Source organism: Seriola aureovittata, chromosome 7 (genome assembly GCF_021018895.1).
Source record: "Seriola aureovittata isolate HTS-2021-v1 ecotype China chromosome 7, ASM2101889v1, whole genome shotgun sequence".
NCBI lineage: Eukaryota > Metazoa > Chordata > Actinopteri > Carangiformes > Carangidae > Seriola > Seriola aureovittata.
The window spans coordinates 24936632-24953116 of NC_079370.1; the positions used below are offsets into that span (position 1 = coordinate 24936632).

At 43.2% G+C, this 16485-nt stretch overlaps 1 protein-coding gene across 1 annotated transcript; it reads right to left on the minus strand.

Moving 5' to 3' along the window:
* Positions 1 to 74: 74 nt before the first annotated feature.
* Positions 75 to 15081, minus strand: LOC130172125 (E3 ubiquitin-protein ligase RNF19A-like). Its single transcript, XM_056380559.1, has 10 exons — positions 15068 to 15081; positions 13323 to 14378; positions 7827 to 8035; positions 7465 to 7609; positions 6860 to 7022; positions 5668 to 5782; positions 5260 to 5421; positions 4460 to 4673; positions 4212 to 4355; positions 75 to 2926 (listed from the first exon to the last, which is right to left on the minus strand). Exons 1-10 carry the CDS (start codon positions 15079 to 15081, stop codon positions 2128 to 2130), a joined length of 3021 nt encoding a protein of 1006 aa, XP_056236534.1. The 3' UTR covers positions 75 to 2127.
* Between the last annotated feature and the right edge of the window lie 1404 nt (positions 15082 to 16485).

Below are 16485 nucleotides of genomic sequence, written 5' to 3' on the forward strand. Positions count from 1 at the left end.
AACACAGACTATTAAAGATGGAATAACAACTATCTGAAGCACATGTATCAACTTAAAAAATGAGGATGGAAACATTTCATATATATATTTTTTTATTTTTCTGATATGCATTTACACGCATATAGTAAAGCAAATTACCAAACAAATATACAAATACCTTATGCCATTCTGCACAAATTACAAATTATATCTGGCACTAGTGTTCAAATTAGGATTGAGAAAGGGGAATTTTGCTGAAGAATGAGGAAAAAGAACCAAGGTGGGGAAGAACAAAACATTTTGCTTTAATGCGGGGAGGACTGCAGCATGTAGCCTTATCCACCGAACTAAACTGTGTTCATTCAGTAACAGGCCCGGGTCAAAATACCATTCAAGATGCTTTTACCTACGTGGTAGAGGTTCACCTGAGCCGACTCAGTGGCCTCAATAAAGCTGACCGCTGAGCAGTAAAGACAGGCTTTAGCAAACGCTCTGAAAGAAAAGTGCTGAAAACAGAATCTGACTTCAAGTCTGCTCAGCAGCACTGATTGACAACTGGAGTTGCAGGAAAATCAATAGGGAAGGTAACCCATAACAAACCTATGTACCCCTATTAATCTTGTGCATTGCAGAACATCAATGTAATAAGAAATACGGGTAACAGTGCAGGTGCCTTGGGCCATTTTGCGGCCTCAGTTATTTGCGTAGCATTTGTGAAGCATGTATGAAACAGCAGTCTGTATGTCTGTATAATCCTGGGTCTTGTCGTCATTCATCCCCATGGGCTAAAAGGTTTCACCACACTGTGTGTACAGGTGACAATTCAAAGGTATAAGATTTAACAATAGCCTGAGTGCTGTCTTTGGTAGGCAATTGCAAAGTCTTCATTTACCATGTCTACCACAGTGTGTTCTGTATGGAAATGAGCATCCCTCCTACACAGACACACATTCTGTAACCTATAATAAGTTGCTGTTTGGAGTCTTGAAGACACAGTGGAGAGAGACAAACAACACAGCTTCTTAAAGGCACCATGAGTTAACAAAGAAAGATATCAAAGCTCTCTCTTACTCAGTGAGGCGAGACCATCAGCCTGAATAAATCACCTTTGAAAAGGACAAAAACATTTTCTTTATACAATTTCACAGAATTGACCAACCCATTGGTTATTGTTATTATAATGACTTTAAGCATTATCTTGACAACTGTGGCCTTCCAGAGACCTTTTTCAAATCTCATCAACCCTCACCCACCCACCCCCCAACATATCATCACAAGATTTCCACAGAACTAAACAAAGCCCGAGCTTCCAAAGTCATCTTAGCACTAAAAGCGCACACAGAGTTTTAGGCTACAGGTCTAAACTCAGTGGTTACCAAGCTGCCAAGCACCTTCTCCCACAATGGGACTCTGTACATCCATGTATGGATAATATTGGTTGTGTTACGAGTCAATTTTAGTGCTAAAATGCTTCACAATGTGGAGCCCAGGCCTCATATTTATATATTAGATGTTTCATTTAACATCCAGGGAAAAAAACAAACAAAAGAAGTCTAATAATAAATACAGACAAGAACACAAAGGCTCCTCTGTGACTAATATATTTTGGGGAAAAGAAATAGAGGAAATAGTGAATCATATTGCCTGGTCCCTGTTTGAGTCAACTTCTAGAAAGCTGTAACATTAAGATTCCTGCATGGTTTTGCATCCACATTGTAGGGCCAGAATCAAATACTTGCAAAACTGGCACAGTGGTTTTATTATAACCTACACAGATCAAAATGACAGCAACCAAATCAGTGGGCTGTCTTCTGTTACAAGTGGCAAGAGAGTGAACTGTCAAAAATGAGTCAGCAGTCTGTGGGTCGCACAGGGAGAAACACCAGCATTCACAACCTTAACACTACTCACATGGCTGCACTTTGGGAACCTTTTTATACTTCCAGCCTTTTGACAGTCAGCGGACACAGAGCTGATTCACTCAAAGGTTGTTTTTTTATGAAGGACAAAAATCCCAAAATAACATGTCCCCTTTACAAAGGACTAACAGAAAATCCAGGCTAAACTGTAGGCTATGATTGTTAGTTTAATGGAGGAAAGGATGTTAAATAAAAACAGCGTTTGTGCAGCACTTAAGGTATTGAGATTTTAGATGTCAGTCTGTATACAGGAGTTCTTGGGCTGCTGCTGGGTTTGGGTTAGATGTTGCGGTCGGTGGTGGTTGTTGTTGGTTTCTTTAAGCTGCTCTCCAGTGTTGCTGTGAGAGTCTAGCTCAGCGGGACACACCAGGTTGACATTCTCCTCTGTGATGAAGCAGAGAGGTGAGAGCTCTGGCCCGTGGCCCAGGGAGGAAGTGGTGGAGGTGGGGGAGTGGGGAGTGATCACAGCTCCTTGTCCATGGGAGGAGGACAATGAAGAAGTGGGGCAGGTCTCCAGACGGTCATTCTCTACCTCAGGTAAAGGGCTGACGGTGGCAAAGCGCGTGTGGTAGTCGCCTCCACCGGAGCCGTGGCTACAGGACGTCTTCATGCTTTCCAGATCAGAGCAGCTGAACTCAGAGAAGTGGCTGGAGTGGGAGTCAGCCACGGAAGGCAGGCTGCCGCTCAGTGAAGGAGAGTCGAACTCAGAGGAGTTGGTGCTGCGCTGCTCCAGCAGCTGAGCGTCCATGTCTTCCCGTGTCTCGTTGATTTTGGTGCCACCGCAGCCTTTCTTGCGCAGCTTGCCTTTGCTCTTTTTGCCCCCGGAGCTGGAGGAGGAGCAGCAGGATGCCTCTTTGGCCCACTTGGTGGAGGTTCCTTTGCCCTCTGACGAGGTGCAGCCATTAGAGGGGCACGTCCAGCCACAGCGACCGACATGGCTGTCATCTACACTGCTGCTGCCACTGTGGTGCCGTAGTTTGCTGGGTTTGGATTCAATGTCAACCTGGACCTCCATACTGTTCCCATCTCTGAGACAAGAAAAGGGCATTTAAGAAAAAAAACTATATGTACAGTATGTAACATCCCTAAATTCAGGCAACCCCAGCTTTAGCACTTAGGCTTTTTGGTCCATTTTCATGGCAGTAAATCACTTGTGAGGACATTTGCTGCTCCGACCAGAACACCAAACCTGGACTTGTGTTTACATTTAAAGACAGATCAAAGCTTCTCAGAGAAGACAGAAGATAAGATCAAATTAAGAAACAACAGCTAATGGCAGACTGTTTAAGCTCTGGGACCTTCTCATATCGAACTACATACAGAAGAATGGAATATTTTCCAAGATGGGATTGAATCAGCAAATCAGTTCCATATCACTGTTGGATAAACATAATCAAGGATGAAAATGTCATGTGTTCACTCACAGCCAGCCTAAGACACTTTCTAGAAATACCTTAAAGCACCCCCCTCCCTCTTACAGCCTGTCTTGTCTACTCATGTCAGGAATTTATTACTGATGGTATTGTGTGGATGTGTGTATTTGTCTTCTTACTCCTTTTAATAGTTTTGTCATTTTATTCAGTCTCTACATTCCTCTGCTAATCACAACCTCATCAGAATCTTCATCACTTCACCTCTGCTGCTGCATCATCGTCTTCTCGCTCACATCACAAACCACTGTGCTGAATCAGTTGTTCCATAGAAACACAAGTCACATACCTTCTTTTCTGCTAACAAGATGAATTCAGAAATTACAACTGGCTTCTCAAACGTGATCCTTAAGTTTTACCACTTTTACCAGCTGCTTCATGTAGAGGCCACATCACCTTGGTTTATTCACCTGCTGCATATTTCTCCTGTCAGTTACATTCATCTATCCTTATACTGTGTGTGTAGTTAGTGTTTGTTGGGTTTTTTTGGGTCAGTCGTTGCTAGTAGTGCGTGGTAACATGTGGAAGTATGAAGTTGTTGTCTGTGTTTTCTGTAACTTTCAGTCACTTAATGTATCCGATCCTTCACCGTTTGTTAATAATTCCCTTAGTTTTATGGTGCTGACTCAAATTATATCTATATAATTTGATTATTTATAATTACAGCGATATAATTTGAGTCAGCACCATCTGGCCATGAAAAGTGTTCCACATGATAATTCTGATTAACGCCATATTTCCCAAATGGAGCTAAATTCTCCCTACACTGTTTAATAATGAGGATTTCTGGAAGGACACCAGCTACACAGAACTACACCAGCGCTGCCAGTGAACAGACTCGTCTCTAAATGCTTTATCTAGATAAAAAGTAAATGATGCTCACCTGTCTAGAGGCATGTAGGCGTTAAGAATGGATCCAGCCATTGCTTTGGTGCTAGCATTGTCACTGATTGTACCCAGGCTGACTGTGCCAGATTCACCACTGAGACTGCAACGCTCCTTCTGCACATCAGCCTGCACCTCCAGCCTGACAACATGTGAGGCGGGAGATTAGATAATGCAAGAAAGCACCATGAAGTCCAAGGTTGCATTAACATTTAAATCCCACGACATGTGTTTCCATCTCAGTACCTGTTTAGGTAATTGACCATGGCACTGCCAGAGAGGCTGCCGGTGATGCTGGCTCCAGCCAGGGCCATGGTGGAGGCTGTCTCACTCAGGTTGTCTCTGATGGCCCCCAGACGGTCCATGTGGCTACCACTGGCACTCAGGCTGCCCGTCAACCCCCCAACACTGCCTTCACCTATACTGGGGTTGTTCCTTGTGTCTGCCACTGATGTAGTATCTACAAAGAAGATACAATCATGAAATAACATCATGGCACTGTAAATGGACTTGCACTTTTATAGCACTTTTCTAGTCTTACTGACTACTCAAAGTGCTTTATACTACTTGCCACATTCATCCACACACATTCATACATCACACACATACACTGATTGAACAGCTATCAGGGGCAACGTAGGGTTAAGTATCTTGCCCAAGGACACATTGACATGCAGCCAGGAGGAGCCAGGGATCAAACCACCGACCCTCTAATCAGACTACTCTACCTCCTGAACCACAGCTGCCCCATTTACCATTTACCAAAAACATAATAATCTTTTGCAGGAAAAATAAGGCAGTGTGTCTAAAACATGAGACATTTTTGACGAAACAGAAATGTTATTCCAAGCATTCATGGGTTTTTCTGTGAAATAAGAGGTGTTAGGGAACACTTGACATTGCAGCAGATTTCATTTAAATTGGGACTCAGTGGTGCATCATTCAGGAAAAAACCAAATCGTGTTGTTTGCTGACTTTGGCATAAACACAAAAGGTGGCTTTTGGATGTCAGTGAGGGTAGTGGTGGTGGGGGCACTAAAGCTTACCAGTGGCAGCTGCCCCGCTGCCAACATTCATGTCATTTTCATCATCAAACTCGATGCGGACTCCTTTGCCATTCCCAGCTGAGACACCACAACCTCCACTGCGGCACAGAGAGATGGGAACTACGCCATAGACGTACGCAAGCATGATGGGAACGCCAATGCCTGCAGGGTGAAAGAGACAAAGACACAGAAACAGAGACAAGTTAGACCAAAGCACAGAGGAAAAAAACTGGAGGCCAGTGTTGCTGACACGCAGAAATCACAACAGTCTAAATCTCCTTGAACTTTCAAATCTTTTTGTACAACTCAGGAGAAATCCAATTGACTTTGAAAACAAACAGAGAGTAAGAACAGAGAAAGAGAAAGAGAAAAAGGAAGGAGCGAGGAGAGATCGGAGAACAGACTGACCGACAGTGACTGCAGCTACTACAGGAGACACGATGACAGAGAGCGTCACCCCACCAGCGATCACCAGGTTCCTCTTGTGGTTGGAAATATCTTTGCCTTCGTAGCGGTTGTGGATCTGAGAGAGAAAAAGTTCAGTGTTCTGAGGAATGTTTCCAGCACCTTGTTGAATCTATGCCATGAAGACTTAAGGCAGTTTTGAAGGCAGAAGGGGGTTCAACCCGGTACTGGCAAGGTGTACCTAATAATGTGTGTGTGTGTGTGTGTGTGTGTGTGTGTGTGTGTGTGTGTGTGTGTGTGTGTGTGTGTGTGTGTGCATGTGTGTGTGTGTTCCCTCTTACCTTCCACAAAGACTGTTTGTTGCAAGTATAAATCAGTCAACAAAGTACAGCTGCTATGAAACATAGTATGAGTATAAAGACTATGACATGTGACCATAGAGCAATAAAATGTCTATGAGTCAATGTCATGACTGAACAGCAGCTTTCAACCAGTGCCTGTGAAATGCAGGTGATTCATGTTGAGATGTTTCACAAGTGTCATGTGATCACTGCTGAATGTGGTCTGGTTTGGTCAGGGGGAAAAGTTTGTTGGCTCTGGCTTCTTCTTGGCAGGATTAGGAGGGGAATTCTGGAGAGTCTGAACACTTTCATTTTATTGCAACGTCAAACTGTCATTAAACAGACCCAGACTGAGAGTTGCAACATAAGTGTGTATACACAGATGTACAAGTTAATCACAAATGACCTCAGCTGGCTTGCGATAACTTCAGCCTGGGAAAAATAAATAACATTATTAACACTATTTTTTTTCCAATTTAACTAGTGACTTACTGTTTGATATATGTGCTTGTATCTGGCCATGTTTATTTCCATTACTGATAATGTAATATGTATAAAGTTATGTAACAGAGTATGTTTACAACTGAAAATATAGTGCCTCAGAGGAACGCTGTGTGAGAGAGCAGAGCTCCAAAGCAAGGGAACTATTCAAATGATTAAAATGCAGCAGTCTGACTGACTCACTGCAGACTGAAACCCTGTGCTTTATAATAAACCACACAGCTCTATACAGTTGAGTGTTTGAACAGTAAATCTAAACAGTGAACGAATGAGTAGATGTTCTGCCTCATCCATGTAGTTGTAACTATTAGCAGAGGAACCTGAATATATACATACAAACAATGTGTCCTCACCTTCCTTCCCACATATACAGGGATGCCGATAATCATGGCGGGAATAGCTATACCAGCGATGAGCGCGATGCCGACAGGGGCACCCACAAGTGTTCCCAGTTGCCACAAAATCTTCTTCTTTCTGCTCCATGGCTTCTTACCCCAGAATGTACAGCCCGATGGACTGAAAAAGAAGTAGTCCGCCACTTATACATTTGTGTGCATATTATAATAGGTCTTCAGTTTTTTTCCCCCATGTCACACAACTGAGGGAAAAATTTCTCCTAGTGTTGATGAAAATCAGCTTCACGATCATTCAAAATATTTTAATTTAGTCAGGCAGATCAAAAATGTCATGAAGTAAAACGATCAAGCTTGGTGGATAGGTTCTTTATCTTGGGCACTCTTCAGACAGCAAAACTTACTGTATATCAATATGAATGTTTTTCTTAGAATCACGATCACAAGGATGAAGGCAGTAATGACGATTGATGAGGATGAACAGTTGTGATTTGCTTACACAACAATGTTTGACATTGTTACTCTGAGTGTACTTAAATGTAAACATGTTAAACTAACCAAGGCCTGTAAAGCGTGTCTGTGTGTACGTGTGCAGACGTACTGACCTCAGGTAGTGCAGGTCTGAGATTTCCTTCATACAGAGCCAACAGAACTCACATCCGCAGACGGCACAGGTCATGTGGTTACAGCTGCCGTCGTTCATCTTGATGATGTAAGCAGCACATCGTGGACATGGCTTGATGTCATCAGCTGAGAGAAAGAGAATGTGATTTAACTGTTCATAATTAAGTTTCACCCACTAGACTCTGTATAATGCCACTGCTATCAGCAGGTGAGGTCTGTTCAGTCAGATAACATCACTTCAATTTTCACCATGGTGTTAGAAAAAGTAATTGGGCATTCATGCAACTATCTTCTGTGCGTGTGTGTGTGTATGTGTGTGCGTGTGTTGGTTCACTCATTTAACCTGCAGCTCCGCTCTCTTGGCTGTAGCTGAGGGAGGACGAGCGGATGGTCCTCAGACGAAGGCTCTGGGCTCTCTGCTGCCGTGCTGCATCACAGGTTTGGTTGGGATGCCACAGCTGCTTACAGTGGTAACAGAACTCGGTACCGCAGCCCTCCCTGCCGCAAGTGATCTTAGGACAGCTGGCACACCCAAAGGCTATCACTGCATACCTACACAAACAAAACACATGGTGGTTTGCTAGGTTAGCTTCCCTCTGTCAAAAGGACAACATTCAATTACAAGGTGTAGTTAACCTCAGCTCTAAAATTATAAGCAAAAGAAAGATCCCTAACAAACTGCCTCAAAAAGGCATTCAAGATTATGAACATCCCCACATGTCTTCTATGACTACTTTAAGCCAATGCTATTATAACATATTTTAGATTGCATGTATGTAAAACAAATAGAAGTTCGTTTTTTAGATTTGTGAACAGCCACACTTCAAAAGTGGTCAGTTTGGCTTGCATGTACACTGATAAATGCATTATTTCTGCTTGTCCAACACATCATGTGCCTTTGTGTTGGATATTGTTGGCCAGCTATGGACAAGCCACTGTTACAAATCCTAATACTTGTCTTTTTTTTTTGGTTCAGGAGCCATGCCTCTCTCTAACCAACACCACTTTCTCCATGATACACCTCTAGGCAACTGTATTTTCTTACAGAGAAATCAGAGTGTGGCAGTATGCTGATTGCAAATAGCAGACACGTGCCTGTCAATTTAGGATAATTCTGATTCACTAACATGCGCACAGTGGTACTATCAAAATTGGCCAGTGAGCATGTGTCATGAATCCGACATTAATTTTGCGTGCACACTTTTCTATGCCCATATTCGTGAATGCGACCCATTGATCTTTTAATACAACACTATCAAACCCATTTAACCATGCTAAGAAAACATACAGTATCTCACAAAAGTGAGTATACCCCCTCACATTTTTGCAAATATTTTATTATATCTATTCATGGGACAACACTATAGAAATGAAACTTTGATATAACTTAAAGTAGTGAGTGTACAGCTTGTATAGCAGTATAGATTTACTGTACTCTGAAAATAACTCAACACACAGCCATTAATGTCTAAACAGCTGGCAACACAAGTGAGTACACCTCACAGTGAACATGTCCAAATTGTGCCCAATTGCGTCGTTGTCCCTCCCTGGTGTCATGTGACTCGTTAGTGTTACAAAGTTTCAGTTGTGAATGGGGAGCAGGGCTGTTAAATTTGGTGTTTTCTCTCTCATACTGGTCACTGGATATTCAACATGGCGCCTCATGGCAAAGAACTCTCTGAGGATCTGAAAAATGGAATTGTTGCTCTTCATAAAGATGGCCTAGGCTACAAGAAGATTGCTAACACCCTGAAACAGAGCTACAGCACAGTGGCCAAGATCATACAGCGGTTTTCCAGGACAGGTTCCACTCGGAACAGGCCTCACCAGGGTCGACCAAAGAAGTTGAGTCCTTATGTTCAGCGTCATATCCAGAGGTTGGCTTCAAAAAATAGACGAATGAGTGCTGCCTCCATTGCTGCAGAGGTTGAAGAAGTGGGGGGTCAGCCTGTCAGTGCTCAGACCATACACCGCACACTACATCAAATCGGTCTGCATGTCCGTCGTCCCAGAAGGAAGCCTCTTCTGAAGCTGATGCACAAGAAAGCCCGCAAAGAGTTTGCTGAAGACAAGCAGTACAAGAACATGGATTACTGGAACCATGTCCTGTGGTCTGACGAGACCAAGATAAACTTGTTTGGCTCAGATGGTGTCAAGCATGTGTGGCGGCACCCTGGTGAGGAGTACAAAGACAACTAAGTCTAGCCTACAGTCAAGCATGGTGGTGGTAGCGTCATGGTCTGGGGCTCCATGAGTGCTGCCGGCACTGGGGAGCTGCAGTTCATTGAGGGAAACATGAATTCCAACATGTACTGTGACATTCTGAAGCAGAGCATGATTCCTTCCCTTCGGAAACTGGGCCGCAGGGCAGTTTTCCAAAATAATAACGACCCCAAACACACCTCCAAGATGACAACTGCCTTGCTGAGGAAGCTGAAGGTAAAGGTGATGGACTGGCCAAGTATGTCTCAAGTATGTCTGGGTTTAGGTCTCTCTCAGACCTAAACCCAATTGAGCACCTGCGGGGCATCCTCAAGCGGAAGGTGGAGGAGCGCAAGGTGTCTAACATCCACCAGGTCCGTGATGTCATCATGGAGGAGTGGAAGAGGATTCCAGTAGCAACCTGTGCAGCTCTGGTGAATTCCATGCCCAAGAGGGTTAAGGCAGTGCTAGATAATAATGGTGGTCACACAAAATTTTGCCCAATAACTGTAACATCGGTACCCGTTGTGTGTAACTAATTTACACAGGGCGGCTGTGGCTCAGGACACGTCCACTAATTAGAAGGTTGGTGGTTCGATCCCCAGGCTGCACGTCGAAGTATCCTTGGGAAAGATACTGAACCCCACATTGCCCCTGATGGCTGTTCCATCAGTGTATGACTGTGCATATGAGTGATATGTATGAATTTGAGTGAATGGGTGAATGTGGCAAGTATTGTAAAGCGCTTTGAGTGGTAGAAAAGTGCTATATAAGTGCAAGTCCATTTACACATTACATTTCCTCTGACCAGGGAGTCAGGGACAGAGGGATTAAGTACTCAAATAGGTTACATTTCCGAATGCAGCAGTGCATCCACAGCCATTAGAAAATAAGCACTTTAATGAATTAAATACATGTACTTTAATTCTCTTGGCGTCTAAACTGTACTACTCCATTATCACTCTCTCTCTCTCTCTCCTCATTTGGACTCATGAAAAACCAAGGAAAGTGTGTTGCTGATGGTAGTTATCAACTGTATAACCAATGACAATACTGTTTTCTAATCAATAATGTCATATTAATACAGAGGGAGTTCGACAGGGATATCTTAATAAATGTTGAACACAAATATTATGTCTTTTGCCCTGGCCCAGGGTGTGCCTTTTCCCAAACCTAACTGATCCATGCAACTCTTAAATTGAGTAATAGACTGGATGAATATTAGCATGATAACGAAAGCCTGTGAGCTGCAGGAAAGAGGAACAAGTAAGAGGAAATGACAGAGCAGAGAAAAGCTGGAGAAATCGAAAAACTCGTCATTGCGATATGAACATGTGCAATAAACACATCGCCATGCATGCAGGGTCTTCAAGGTGCAGCGCCTGAGCCAAATGAACCGGACAAAACTCCACAGGGCTGCAGCCTCTGTGCTGTCTGCTGTGCATGTAGAGGAGCAGTATAGATCAGTGAGGAGTGAACTCACTTCATTCAACAGTGTCATCAAACATCGCAAATTTTCCTCATATTGTGCAGGCCTAACAGAAGGACACTGTAATTTCCTCAGAACCAGAACCAGAACCAGAACCAGTGCCAGCAGTGGTAGACACACTGCAAAAACTATGGACAATGGTCCGCCCCAATGCTCAGCTCAAAGAAAAGGAAATGGCTATACAAGTAGTTGAGCAAGTGGGCGAGAGAGAGAGAGAGAGAGAGAGAGAGAGAGAGAGAGAGAGAGAGAATTAGGATTCTCCCAAATAAATAAGCCTTTTCACGCAAAAATGTGTGCTGTGCTTGTTGTCACTATGGCATGTCATACAAAAACAGGGTCTAATTTTTCATGATAAAGATATACAGTCCACCATGTTTTTCATGACCACTTCAGAGTCAGCCTCACAGAGAAAAATGGTTCAATACATTTTAAATTAATGTAAATTCTTATTCTATTCTTATTCCAGATGCTTCCTCAATTTTGTGAGTTATGAAGATCCAGCAGTTAAGGGACTTTAGACCAATGTCCACCTGGCTATATACAAATGAGCAGCAGATTTGATTTGTCAGTGAGTCAGTCACCATTTGACCCTGCATGGCCTCTGTAAAGATGGACTGCAGTGGCAGTGTGGGGGACTGGGTGGAAGCAAACCAACGAGTCATCACTCAGGAATGGGATTAAACAGCAAAACTGTTACAGGGGCATGCAGCAAATAATACAGAGAGCTGAAACGAAAACAAACAGGGAAGGAGACAAACAGACAGCTGGTACAGAAAAGATAGCTGGAAAAGAGACCAACAGACTGGAAAAGACAGACAGAGGTATGGGTTTTCCTGTGACATAATACACTGTGCATACATATTACACAATATTATTTAACAGTTACAGATCAAGTTGAAAACAAATATTTGTTTCTGCTTCTCACCCTTTTTTGTACTTCTATTCCTCCATAACTATCATGTTACATCTGTTTACACAACAGTTAGTTCTGATCAAGTAATTTGATTGGACAAGAGTCATTCAATGAGTGCCGACATAGAGTACAACAGCATTGGGACTTTTAACTATATGTATCGCTCTGCTTTACAGTCGTTCTATTAACCGTTAATCAACGTCACATTAACGGTCATTACCTCTCTTAGATTTTAACAAACTTTGCAAAGATGAACCTATTTCCAGAAATAACATTTGAATTAAATTGCATGTGGTCATCAGAAGAGGATGAAGGGAAGAAATCTGGATACTTGAGTGCACACCTGAGGTAACGTGTTGACAACGTAGCTAGCTAGTGTGCACTGTGCAGGTCAGGAATGTTTATGTGTTACTTAGCAACAGTCCACTACCAGTCCAGTTGCAGAACTATATGTGTTGGTGTAGCCGAATAAATGGTAAAATAAACAAACAAATTATAATCTGTTGGCCTGCGGTCTCATACCTATGACCATACCACAGCTGTGCTGATATTCAGTACAACATCACTCCTTCATGTGTGATATTGCTTAAGTATGAGAGTATGAAAAATAGCATTTTGTGATTCTGATCTCTGAAAACAAGTCCTTCATTTTCTCAGCGATATCTTGAGCTGATGAATGGTCCATATTCTCTGAGTTGATGTATTTAGTCTTGACCTAGCAACAGCAATTTACAAACAATGCTGTCTTATATTTATTATTATTATATATTAAATTATCTCAGGTAGACAAATACATTAACTTGATGAAATGGAGCCTGCCTTGGAAAAATGGTGACAGGTGCAGAGATATTCCCTTCTAAGAGTGGGAAGTCACAGCTGTCAATCAATACGTGAATGGTGTACTACTAATCTAATGCTCCTTTTGAACCGAGCAGTGTGACACAGTGTACACAACGAGGATGTAGGCAAAGGGCTGGGCAGAGCATAACAGAAAAGGGAGAGGGAGGGTTGGGAAGAACAGAGTTGCCCGAGTCTTATGCAACACTACCTATAGGTGCAAGACAGTAATCTGAGGAAACTTGCAACACTCTATCTCACACACCAGACAACAGGTAAACCTGAGACACCCTGAACACACTGAAAAGCATTCTTGAGAAACCACTATGTGTAATTTTCACAGCTTATGTGACAGGTTCACTGTGTAATTGTTTTGTAAATTTAAATTCACTGCTTACCCACAGTCTGGCGCGGGGCACCAGCGGCAGTCAGGATCAGCCACCAGCCACCTCCTCAGCATGAACTCCTCATACTTCTCCATGAGCACCCGGTCACTCAAGATCATGCGGATGTCGTGCGGGTTGTAGCGCTCCGAGCACTCGGGGCAGCTGATGTTGACGCGCGACTCTGAGATCTCAATGCGCAGGTACTGGCGCAGGCAATCGATGCAGGAGCGGTGGTGACAGGTCATGATGTCAGGGAAGTTCTCCCTGGAGTGGCGCAGAAGGCACAGCGGGCACTCCAGTAGCTCTGCCCCCACCCCACCCCCCACCTTGGAGGAGGAGGACGAGGTAGAGGAAGAAGGCCCTGAGGCAGATGAGGTGGCGGCAGCAGCAGCAGCAGCAGCAGCGGCGGCGGCGGCGGCAGCGGCAGCGGCAGCGGCAGCGGCAGCAGCCGCAGCAGCAGCGGAGGCAGCTCCGGCCCCAGCCACAGAGAAGGCAGAGTTCTTGTCATTACACATCTCAGAGTGGATGCTCTCAATGCTGGCAATGCCATCCACCCCTCCAAGGCCTCCAGGTCCAGGGTGCTGGAGCTCTCGGGACCTTTGGCGCCCTAATTTGGGCTCCCGTCCTCGCCTTCTGAAAAGAGAGGTCAGGGAGAGGCGCCTCTTCTTGGGGGCTTTTTTCACAGAGGGCAGTGAAATTGAGGAAGCAGTGGACTGCAGGTCCCGGTCAGAGCCCATCACCCCACCACTACCACCACCCAGCTGCTGGTGCTTCTGCAAGCTCATCTCTCCGGAGGGGGGGGAGGGGTGTGCCAGTGGGGAGCCAGGGTTAGGTAGCCTGTCCCTCACATGTGCAGGGAGGTCTGGGAGAGGGATGGGACTTGGAGAGGGAGTAAGGTGGTGGATGAGGGAGGGGGAGGATGGGCCAGGGTGGGGGGATAGGGCTCCAGAGGGCCCGTCTGCGTTTAAGACATGGTGGCTTCTCCTGATCAACCTCGTGGTCACATCTAATAGCCGGATTTTGGCGGAGGGGTGGGGGTCACCTGCTGTGAAACTGAAGCAACAGAACCTGGAGAGAGCAATGGAAGGAAAGTGTGGAAAAAGGTAAGAAAAGAGAGGAGAGAGGAGAGAAGAGAAGGAAAGAAAGAGTAGGAGGGAGAGAGAGAGAATAAAGGAAAGAAATGTTAATATACATTATAAATTTCAATAATTCAGTCACACTGAAAATGCAATGAAAGAAAGTAATTTTTCAGTCGTCAGGCGCATGAGCATTCCTAAAACCTTAAAGGCAAGAATTCAAAATGTAAAAACTAAAATTTTGAATAAAAATTTCATTGGTGGACACCGGGAAATTTATTTTCCTTTTCATCAAAGTCAACCTAAGATAATAAACCAAAGACCATTCTGCAGATCTGAAAGAGAGGGAACATTGTTCATTGCGTTTGACAGTTTGGTATTGCCATCTCTAAACAGGAGAGGAGACGGTGTGAATGACAACATATTTTGTGTTTAATCAATGGCAGTAGTATTGTAAATTCATTTTGGTGGAAAAATTATGAACATTTTGTTGAAACAATAAAAAAAAATTTTTCATCTTAATTTCAGATTGGTGATAAACAACTTTTTTCAGGAATAGTGAACATATTGTAAGAGGTTTATAATGTAAGATATAAAATAGGGCTGCACAAATAATCAAAATATTATTGAAATCTCAATATGGCCAAGTGCAATAAACATGTAAAATGTGTCACAACATACCATAAATGAAGCATTGTGATGTACAGAGATGCCACAGCCTACAAACCATATTCTTCAGACATAAAGGAACATACTTTTTTGGAACAAGCAACAAATCACATCATCATCATTTTTATATTTTTGTCTGTGATAATGAAATCCAAAAATGACCAATGAAACAATCGCAATATGATTTTATGCTTATCATTCAGCCTTAATAAAAAATAAATACTTTGGCATATTCATGTCAGTGCAATGATAATTGTATATATCTAAATCCCTGAGCATGGCCTTCCAATCCTCAGTTACAGTAAATACTGCAGTTTTCCAATGTAGTTGCTAGTTTTTGACATTTGGCTCAGTTAGTATCACAGCTGGCAGAGTGCAGGTTTGCAGAGCTGATCGGAGCATCAGTAACAGATGAGAGGAGAGGACAAAGAGTCAACAACCTTGGACAGTATTGACGCAGAGACACAGCGCTCAGATCTGACTGTAAGATCAACAGTGGCAAGGCCTGGGCCCAGACTGTCCTCTGCTGATAATGGCAAAAGATAAAGCATGGCAGAGTGGAGCAAGGGTTTGCCTTGGTAAACTGGTTTCTCATTCACAAGCAAAATTGCAAAGACAGATGAAGTGAATCATTTTAAGTTGAAAAGCAATAGACAGCATGTGTGAACTTTAATACCAGGGTGACCATTTTTCTAAAGTGAATCTGCCAAGTGACAAACAGAAGGTACATAACACTAGATAGTCACAGTCAAAAAACAGCAACATTATGTTTAATGTTGCTTTAAAAACTGCAGTCATTGTAAATAAAGCTCTACAGCAAAAACAAGGCCGGGTCAAAACCTAGTATATGGCTGGACCACGTATGGACAATATGCAAAACCGAGGACATAGATTAAAACTATAGTGGAACCACTGTATACTTCAACTGACATCACTGCATCGTATTCGCATTCTGCCCAGTGTCAGCTGGTTTCTGCCCTGTATCTGTTTGCTCCTCTCCTCCCGTCTGTGCTCACATATATAATATTTTAATAAAGCTGAATTCCCAATAAAACTGTTCTCATTTACATGTTTTTCTGTTGTCAGGCAATGACAATGGAAGTTTGAAATAGTGCCCAGTCCAGTATTTTTTGAAAAAAGTCTCTTAATTTAGCAACAAATGCAAACGATGAAGTTAGCAGAAATTGCAGGCTGTAAACAATCCCCTAATTGAAACTGTGCCAATTCATTTAAAAAGAGCAAAGGCGTGTGTAACATCATGACTAAGTCACATGGTATTCAGGTGACCAATAGTGTAAATCGATCACTCACTCATTCAGTCTTTTTGTTTTGCTCGTCATTCTCTCTCTCTCTGATACCCTGAGTGATGACAGTAGGATGACAGACACATTTTATATAGAGATACTCTGATCCCATATTTTCCTTCAAAA